Source organism: Microcaecilia unicolor, chromosome 4 (genome assembly GCF_901765095.1).
Source record: "Microcaecilia unicolor chromosome 4, aMicUni1.1, whole genome shotgun sequence".
Lineage (NCBI taxonomy): Eukaryota > Metazoa > Chordata > Amphibia > Gymnophiona > Siphonopidae > Microcaecilia > Microcaecilia unicolor.
In genome coordinates, this window is record NC_044034.1 from 310,894,287 (window position 1) to 310,904,707 (window position 10,421).

At 42.8% G+C, this 10,421-nt stretch overlaps 1 protein-coding gene across 3 annotated transcripts in view; it reads left to right on the forward strand.

The window, feature by feature from the left end:
• Positions 1-10,145, forward strand: part of DPYSL2 (dihydropyrimidinase like 2) — a 111,107-nt gene extending 100,962 nt beyond the window's left edge. For all 3 annotated transcript variants that reach the window (XM_030201839.1, XM_030201837.1, XM_030201838.1), the window contains exons 12-14: positions 25-204; positions 5,098-5,263; positions 6,185-10,145. In XM_030201839.1, coding sequence (XP_030057699.1) covers positions 25-204; positions 5,098-5,263; positions 6,185-6,276 — 438 coding nt within the window. In that variant the 3' untranslated portion in view covers positions 6,277-10,145. The remainder of the gene's footprint in view (positions 1-24; positions 205-5,097; positions 5,264-6,184) is intronic.
• Positions 10,146-10,421: the final 276 nt, after the last annotated feature.

The window sequence follows — 10,421 nt, forward strand, 5'->3', positions numbered from 1 at the left end:
CGGTACCATTTGTTTCCATCCCAGTCTGTGGAGTACAACATCTTTGAAGGCATGGAGTGTCGTGGGTCTCCGCTGGTAGTAATCAGCCAAGGGAAGATTGTCTTGGAAGATGGGAACCTTCATGTGACTGAGGGCTCAGGGCGGTATATCCCCAGGAAACCCTTTCCTGATTTTGTTTACAAGCGCATCAAAGCAAGAAGCAGGGTAAGTGACCCTCCCCATCAACTCCAGTCTGCATTCATGGGAAAGGATAGACTAAGGGCATGCTTTGACAAATTGTCTTAGGAACATAAGTCATTGCCATACTGGAACAGACCGAAGGTCCATCAAGCCCAGTATCCTGTTTCCAACAGTGGCCAATCCAGGTCACAAGTACTTGACAAGGTCCCAAAAGAGTAAAACAGATTTTATGCTGCTTATTCTAGAAATAACAGTGGATTTTCCAAAGCCCATCTCAATAATAGCTTATGGACTTGGCCTCTACCCTATTCAGCATCTATATGGCCCCTTTCTTAACCCTCATTCAATTGGTCTCACTGCATATGTATATGTATATGCTGACAATATACAAATCATAGCCCCTCTTGATAACATTACCTGTTCTATAACTTCTCTCAGTGGCAAGCTTTCCTCAGTGGCTGGTTTGGTCTCTTTGTCTAGAATCAAACTTAATCCAGAAAAATCTAAGGCCTTACTTTTGACCCGCTCTGGTGACTCCCAACTGGAACCTTTCATCATTCTAGCTGGTTCCCTTATCACTTTTCAATCTACTCTCAAAATCCTAGGAGTTACATTTGACCCAGCATTTACCTGTCATGCCCACATCTCAACCAAAATTCAATGTAGCTTTTATAAACTTAAAATGATTTATTCTGCTCGCCATCTTTTCACCAAATCGGCCTTAAGGGTTTTTATCCATTCGCATATCATATTCTCTCTAGACTACTGCAACAGTCTTTTACATGGTACAACTCATTGAAAAGCACCATCTTCAGTTATTCCAAAATACAGCCATAAAACCTTTGAGAAACTCTAAAAGATATGGCCATGTCACACCACTCCTTATAGATGAACACTGACTCCTTATTATACATCAGATAACGTACAAGAATCTTGTTCTGACCCACAAAATTGTTCAGTCTAGTACACCTTTATATATTCCTGACATTTGATTTCTTATACCCCTCCCAGATCTCTATGCTCCTCATCTAACCTACTGCACATTCCCTCACTACGCCAACTTCGTTTTGGTTCCATCCAGTCCAGATCCTTTAGTGTAACTGCCTCCACCCTGTGGAATTCCCTACCTATTCCATTGTGTTCATTGACCAATCATGCTGATTTTCGTACGGCTCTTAAAACCTTTCTCTTTAAAAACACTTAATCGCGCCGATAAAGCCTAGGATTTTCATCACTGTGGTTTCTAGGCCGGCAGCTAGCAGCTGTGTTCAGAGAGTACACGCCCTTATCTCCCTCCCACTTCGAATCCTTTTTCCTGTTGAATAAATGGAGTTCACCCCTCCCCTCCTGTCTCTTTTCCATCTTTTATCCTCCACTGTAGTTTCTCATGTACTCTTTTTAATTTTGTAAACCGCTGTGAAGTCCTTTGCATTGGGTGGTATATCAAACTGTTAATAAACTTAAAACTTATAGGAAATTTTTCAAACCTTTTTTAAACCCTGCTAAGCTAACTAATTTTACTACATTCTCTGACAATGAATTCCAGAGTTTTATTACAAGTTGAGGGGCCCTTTTACAAAGGTGCACAAGCATTTTTAGCACGTGCTAAAAGTAACCATGCGTTAAACGCTAGAGACACCTATAGGAATATGTTGGTGTCACTAGAGTTTAGCGCGTGCTAAAAATGCTAGCTTGCCTTTGTGAAAGACCCTCTGAGTGAAGAAATATTTTCTCCAATTTGTTTTAAATTTACTTCTTAATAGCTTCATTGTGTGCCCCATATTCCTATTTTTGGAAAGAGTAAACAAGTGATTCATGTGTACTTGTTCTACTCCACTTAGAGGGGCATAATCGAACGCCCATCTCCATGGGCGTCTGTCTCCGAGAACGGGTACGTGAAGGGGCGGGACAAACCGTATTTTCGGAAAAAAATGGACGTCCATCTTTTTCCGATAATACGGTTTGTGCCAGCCAAATGCATCGGATTTGTGCGGATTTGAGCTGGGCGGTTTCGTTTTTCAGCGATAATGGAAACTGAAGGCGCCCAGCTCAAAAACGAAGAAATCCAAGGCATTTGGTCGTGGGAGGGGCCAGGATTCGTAGTGCACTGGTCCCCCTCAAATACCAGGACACCAACCGGGCACCCTAGGGGGCACTTGTAACAATTAAAAAAAAAAAGTTAACTACCTCTGAAGTCCATAGCTCCCTTCCCTTGGGTGCTGAGCCCCCCAAATCCCCCGCAAAACCCACTGCCCACAACTCTACACCATTACCATAGCACTTATGGCTGAAGGGGGGCACCTAGATGTGGGTACAGTGGGTTTTGGGGGCGGTTTAGAGGGCTCCCATTTACCACCACAAGTGTAACAGGTGGGGGGGGGGGGGGGGGGATGGGCCTGAGTCTGCCTACCTGAAGTGCATGCACCCACTAACAACTGCTCCAGGGACCTGCATACTGCTGTGATGGAGCTGGGTATGACATTTGAGGCTGGCATACAGGCTGGAAAAAAAAGTTTTTAAAGTTGTTTTTTTTGGGTGGGAGGAGGTTAGTGACCACTGGGGGAGTCAGGGGTGGTCATCCCCAGTTCCCTCCAGTGGTCATCTGGTCATTTATGGCACTTTTTTGGGACTTGTTCGTGAAAACAAAAGGGTCCAAAAAAAATGACCCAAATTCGCGCTAAAAACGCCTTTCTTTTTTCAATTATCGGCCGAGGACGCCCATCTCTCCTCGGCCGATAAACACGCCCCAGTTCCGCCTTCACCATGCCTCCGACACGCCCCCGTTAACTTTGGCCGTTTCCGCGACGGAGTGCAGTTGAAGACGCCCAAAATCAGCTTTCGATTATACCGATTTGTCCGCCCACGGGAGCAAGACGCCCATCTCCCGATTTGGGTCGAAATATGGGCGTCTTTCTCTTTCGAAAATAAGGGGGCTAGTATTTTATAGACCTCTATCATATCTCCCCTTAGCCGTCTCTTCTCTAAGCTGAAGAGCTCTAGCCTCTTAGCCTTTCATCATAGGGAAGTCATCCCATTCCCTTAATCATTTTCATCGCCCTTCTCTGTACCCTTTCTGATTCTGCTATATCTTTTTGAAATGCGGTGACCATAATTGCACACTGTATTCAAGGTGCAGTCACACCATGGAGATATACAATGGCATTATAATCCATTTTTGTTTTCTAGTTCTTTCCCAATAATTCCTAACATTCTTTTTGCTTTCTTAGCCGCTGCTGCACATTGAACAGAGTGTTTCAACGTATCATTGGCGATAACACCTAGATCCTTTTCTTGGATGGTGAATCTTAATGTGGAACCTTTAAAAATTGGCGTTACATTGGCCACCCTCCAATCCTTCGGTACCATGCTTGATTTTAAAGATAAATTATGTATTACTAACAATAGCTCTGCAAGTTCATTTTTCAGTTCTGTCGGTACTGTGGGATGTATACCATCCAGTGCAGACGATTTGCTACTTTTTAATTTCAAATTACCCCATTAAATCTTCCAGGTTTAGAGATTTGTTTCAGTTTCTCTGACTCATCAGCATTGAATACCATTTCTGGTACTGATATTTCCCCCACATCTTCCTCTGAAGATTGAAGCAGAGAATTTATTTAATCTCTCCACTATGAACTTGACTTTCCCGAGTGCTTCTTTTATCCCTTGGTCGTCTAGCGGTCCAATTGATTCTTTTACTGGGTTCTTGCTTCTAATATACCTAAACAAGTTTTTATTATGTATTTTTGCCTCCAACTCAATCTTGTTTTCAAAGTCTCTCTTTGCCTTCCTTACCAGTACTTTGCAGTTGACTTGCCATTCCTTATGCTGTTTCCTGTTATTTTCAGTCAGATCCTTTTTTCATTTTCTGAAGGTTGTTCTTTTAGCTCTAATAGCTTCCTTCACCTTGCTTTTTTAACCATGCTGGCTGTCGTTTGGCCTTCCTTCCATCTTTTTTAATACATGGAATATATGTGGTCTGGTGTTCCAGGATGGTGTTTTTGAATAACATGCCTGACGTAAATGTTTGACCTTTGCAGCTTCTCTAATTTTTTTTTGATCATTCTCCTCATTTTATCATATTCTCCTTTTTGAAAGTTAAATGCTAACATATTGGATTTCCTGTGTATACAGATCTGATCATTATGATCACTGTTGCATTAAGGAGCCAGCTGAGAGCTCAAGCCTTCCTGCTAATTCCACTGAAGTTGAAGCATGAGGTGGTGGGGGAGGGGGGAGGGGGGGGAGGGTCCCCCATTGACATCTGAAGCAGCTGATTCTTTGCGTCACCTGTCACTGTAGCTCTGACCTCCCCCCCACCCCCCCCCCCCCCCCCCATTCTTCTCTCTCTATCCCTCACCCTGTCTTTACCAGTCTCTCTCTTTTAAAACCTCTACCTCACTCTTACCAATCTCAACAGTCCATCTCCCTTACTCTGGTCCCTACCAGTCTACTTCTCTCTTCACCCTCTACCTCAAACAGGCTTCTTTTCTCTCATTTCCCAACCCTATTCATTACTGTTTCTTTCATAACACCTCCAGCAGTCTCTTTGTAATCCTCACCTCCTCCCCATCCTCTCTAACAGTGCTGTCTTCTGTTAGTGCTGGACAACATTTTGTTTTGGCTCTGCTGGAAGCAGACCACACCTTTATTTTGGCCTGTTCAGATGCTGATATCACAGTTTCCTTCCCACGCCGCCCTTTGTCTTTTTTGACTGTTAATCCCGCTCGCTCTTTGTAGTCCCATATGGGTCTGCCATTGGTCTTTTTCCATTGGTCCACACAAGCGGTGACATTGTGGTCTCCTTTCAGCTGTGTGGGTGCTGATATTGCTGTCTCCTTTGTGGTCACATTGCAATAAGGATTTGGCAACCAAGGTTCCTTCAGCCCTGTCTTAAGGACTTTGTCTGTGTTGCAGCTGGCTGAGCTGAGGGGCGTTCCTCGGGGTCTGTATGATGGCCCTGTCTGCGAAGTGTCTGTGACGCCAAAGACTGTGACTCCTGCTTCCTCTGCCAAAACATCACCAGCCAAGCAGCAGGCGCCACCCGTCCGGAATCTCCACCAATCTGGATTTAGCTTGTCCGGTATGTTCTCTGTAGTTAAACTGTTACCTTTTAGGGTACTGGGAAATATGCTCTGTAGTCTGAATTGTCCATATTGGCTATGATGCCACAATTGTCATCAGACTCTATGTAAACCAGTCTAGGCCTCTTCATAAGGGGTATCTTATTTCTCTATAATTTGCCCTCTTTGGGTGAGCTGTCAGTTTGCTTCCTCCATCATAATATGGAATCTGATTTAATGTATTGAACAAAACATTTACTGTACTTTTAATATAAAAAGGCAAAGAGGGCACAAGGTCTTTTTTTTGTGGTGGTTGTCTCTAGTCCTCAGACCAACATCATAGTTCAAAGTTGACGTGTGTAGGATGCGCATAGACGCTTACGTGGCTTAGTAAAAGGGCCCCTCAGTGTGACTTTATAAAGTAGCTTTATTAACAGGTTTCGATCACCTTCAAGGTCCCTAAGTACGTTCTCCCTGATATTCAGTGCTATTTAACTGGTCAGAAACGGCTGCTGACCTTTTAAATAGCGTTTTTGCGACTAACTGCTGGCTATCTCCCACTGAATATGCATGGTTAGCACCTACCACTAAACTGACTATATTTCGTGACTTATATGGTTAGGTGTGGACATTCAGCTCCAGACCGAATAAGATTAGCAGTTAAATCGAACCTCATTAATAGCAGTCCTGTCTTTTAATACTAGAACTTAACCAGTCAGCCGCTGAATCCGGATAAGCTTTTAGCAGCCAAAAAAATACCGGATATTCAGTGCTGGTCGCCAAAAATGGTCCGGCATTGAATATCCAGGTTTTTAATGCCACCACCGGCTGAATATTGGGGCCCCTTGAATTTTGGGATTCTTGATGTGAATATTGGAAGGGTCTTTGGTCTGAATCTGAATTGCCCATAGATTATTTTTTATCTTTTTTGTCTCCTGTAGGTGCCCAAATTGATGATAATATTCCACGCCGTACAACTCAGCGCATTGTGGCACCACCTGGTGGCCGTGCCAACATCACCAGCCTGGGCTAAACCTCCAGCTGTTGCCATGCAGCTTGGAGTGGAGGGGGGAGAGGGTGGCACCCTAAGACCATTTCATTTGGAGAGCTTGTGACAGTTACTGTTGGCAGCCAGTCTGTGGGTTCAAACCAAGCCTATTCGCAGACTTCCCCTACCCCGTACTTATTTACAAGTATTTCCCTCTCTTTTTTGTCCTAACCTCATGGACATGCAAAGAAAAAAAAATGGACAATTGTTTTATTTTTTATTTCAATTAACATCTTTCTTTTCTCCAAGGAAGGATGAAGTGAACTTCCAGGAGCTGCCTTTTATTGTTTACATTTATTGTTAGTGATATGATTTAAGAGGTCTCGCTTAAGAGCTATTCCAGGGTTTAAACTGGATGTTCTCTGACCGAAGTGTTCTCTTGGCTTGTAACAATTACATTCCTAACTGCCCTCGGATCTGAGTGTCTTTAGAAACATCTTATGAGGAACAGATTGACAGAAGCTGCATACCTTTTAACAGGTTTTTTTTTTCCCCTTTAAACTGGGAGCCTACTTTGCCCATGTGTTTTCAGAAGAAAGCAAGAGCAGTGCTGAGCTGCACTCCTGTCTCAGCTGTTTGCACACCTGCCTTTTCACCCAGTGTGTAATTTTGTTAGTGTATGTTCCTGCTCAGATTCAGAAATTGTGCCATTAGCGAATGTGTGCAGGTGACTGAGCTGGGCAGGCAGCTTGTCTAGATTGCTTCCATTTGAAAAGTACAAAGCACTTTGATTTCCCTGTGCTTCACCATCCATGTGACACTGAATTTAATTTGCAGCCTGGCTAAGACAGGTAATGCTCATTGCAGTATGGAGTAGAAAAGGGGATCTTCAGGTGCCCACCCTGTTTCCCCTCCTCGCCTGAGTATACAGTCTTTACCCATCTGAGTTAAGGAAAGTTGATCTACCCTCTTGGAGAGTACATTCAGTTTCTGTCTTTTTTTGAGATCTCTTTAAGGTATTAGACCTCAAGAGATGATACAGATGTTAAATTTTAGTGTATGGTGATAGAGAGAAAAGTGACTGACATTGCAAATGTCCAGTTTATTTTTTTATTTAATGAACAGCAGTGCAGTTTGCATTTCAGTTTTCCCCTGAAATCCATTGCCTGTTTAGATGGGTGTTGGTGCAGAGTTTTGTATAAGGCAGGCATTAAAAGTGAAGACTTTGATTCTGCAAAATCCATCTGCATATGGAAATGTCTTCAACAAGGTGTTGGAGGTAATCAAAGCAGAGTGAAGGCATGGATGGTTGCATGCCTTCTGAACCTGGCTCTGATGATGGGCTGAAAGAGGAAAACAATGTCTTTTGGATTTAGAATGTATGAAATGTTTTGGACAAGTCAGTGGCATGAAAGTATTTGTTCTCCAGCTGTAGCTCTGCCAAATATACTTGACAGGTTAGGTCAGTGGTTCCCAAACTTTTTCGGTTCAAGGCACCCTTAGTGTCCGAGCAATTTTTTGTGGCACCTCCTCCCCCCCCCCCCGGCCACATAGATGCCCGCCCACTAGACACATAGGTCTCCTTCTCTACTGCCTCCACCTGGAGCAGCCCTGGGGGGGCACCTCTGCCCCCCTGTGTCTCCATCTCCCCCTTTTCCTGTCCCAATGTGCCTCCCTGCCCAGCATTTTTTCTTTGTCCTTGTCTCTCCCCATATTCAGCTTCTCCCTTCTTTTTTTCATTCTTTCCGTACTATCTTGCCTTGCCCATCCTACCCTGTCCATCCTACCCCACTCAAGTGAAATACCTCTTCCTCTCTCTTCCGGGCCTGCCCCCCCCCAAACAGTCTGACTTCTCTCCCCTTCAAAGACTTCCTCCTTCTCTAATCATCTCTCTTCCCCCCCTCCCAGTGAGCCCTGTATCTCTCCCTCTCGCCCACTATCCTCCTTAGCCCCAGGCCCCTGTACCTCTCCAGCAGCGGCAATGATAAAGAAAGTTTTCAGTTAGCGTCAGGACCTCTTCTCAGGCGCATTCCACCTACGCAGATAACAGGAAGTTGCAACAAAGGCGGGACACTCCAAAGAAGAGGGCAGGCTCCGACGCTGGTGGAAAGCTATCTCAGTCGTTGCTACCAGAGAGGTACAAGGGCCTCGGGCTATGGAGGAAAACCAGTGGATGGGAGAAAGAGAGATGCAGGACTCGCAGGGCGAGGGGGGGGAGGGAAGAGAAAAAGAGAAATAACAAGGGAGCAGTGGCGGTTTGGGTGATGGCAGGAGGGGAGGTCAGGATTTGCCACGGGACTCCTGAGAGTTTGCTGCGGCGCACCAGGGTGCTGCAGCGCACAGTTTGGGAACTGCTGGGTTAGGTAGTATACAGACAGGGAAACAAACATGTTTCAGGTGATAAACTAGATAAAGTAGCGTGGTTGCTGGGTTAGTCCACTCAAATGTGTGGAAACATAAGCAAAAATTATATTAATGCTACCTTGAAGTAGCTTAATACATTTCTTGACTAGCTTTTGGGAATGTTAGAAAAGCATGCCTACAAAAATTTACAAAAAAAGTGCCCCTTTTTTTCTTCTTCTTTTTTTTTTTTTTAAATAAAAGCAACATAGGCATATATGTACCTTTTTGTATAAAATGGGCTCTACAATAATCCCCAGTAGCTCACAAATCCTGTAAATCAAATTTAACTTTCTCTTCGTAAGTGTCCTGTGAATGTACACTATGCTTATACATGTGTATTTTATGAGATATACGTATTCATTGATTGTATCTCTGCCCAAACACTGCCTTGAAAAATGCCTTCATGCAGACCATGTAAACCCATATGTATGCTCTTGTCAGCATGCTTGCTTGTGTGTGCGTATTCAGCTGTGCAGTTTTATGATGAGGTGTTTTCTGGATTGAAAAGTCTCTGGGGAAGGGACTTGTCATACCTGAAAGTCAATAAAGTTATAAGATGCCTTTGAGCATCATTTGAAAAGGAAGACAAAAGGTCTTCCTAATAATAGTAATGATAAATAATTATTGTTCATTTGAAAATTACAGGCAAACTATTTTTTCTCTTGTGATTTGGATCCTAACCAAGGACCTAAGAATTGTGGAGGTAGCTTCATAATATTTAAGTAGTTCCAAGTAGTTTTTTTTTTTTCCTAAGTCAGTGGTGTCAAGTCTGGTAGGTTTGAAATTTCCAAATAAACAATTGGTATTAGTCAATTTTTTTTTCTTTCATGGTTTTCGAATTCAGTCTGCAAATCCCAATACTTTTACTTTCTCCATTTGTTTTTTGTTAATTCTAGCAGATCCAGGCAATGTTATGTGACTATACAAATATCATTGTTCTTTGTCTTTTATTTGCTTTGATTTAAGGAGGGAATATCACTTTCAAAAGCTAGTCAAGAAATATTGAGCTAACAAAACAAAAAGATATCTCCATTAAAAAAAATTATATAGTTCTTTATTTACAGCAGGCAATAAACTGGAAAGGGATATGACTTACAACTTATTTCGTGACTTTTTCTTCCAAATATTAGAAAAGAAAAAAGAAGCAAATGTAACATTGGGTTAAGTTTGAGTTTGAACATCTTATAACAAAAAAGAGGAGTCTGGTCTTTTGAACAAAATTGCTTTAGGTCATACTCTATATAAAATCTGTGAGACTATTCTGCCTAACAGGGGGAAAAGAGAGAATTTTTAAGTATGAAGACATGCTGAAGATTGAGGACATCATGCTTTTATCTTGGTGGAGAAATGAGGAGATGGGGGCAGGGGTGATTCTCTTCCTCCTCTGATGGAATGCACTGATCAGGAAAACATACACAATTGGTGTTGGTGATATTTAAGCATGTGTTGCTATGAGAAACTATACTCTGACATGAATGCCTGTAACTCTGAGAATGGGATGCCTTGAACTTAGATGAAATAAAAAAAGGAAACAATTAGATGATAAGTGTGTGTGTTTGCTCATAGACTCTTTTTATATGGTTTCCGTGCTAGTGAAACTGAATCTGTAGAGCTAAATGTCATCAAACAGGTTTCAAGTAATGTCTTTGGGCAGCTTTGTTCATTAAAAAGGATGTGTAACCTGTGAGTTATTTCCTGACCTTTATTTCTAAGTCTTTAATAAGAAACACATGACTGTGATAAGCTACTTTGGATTAAGGCACCGTGCTTTAGGAAGACCTGTAGGG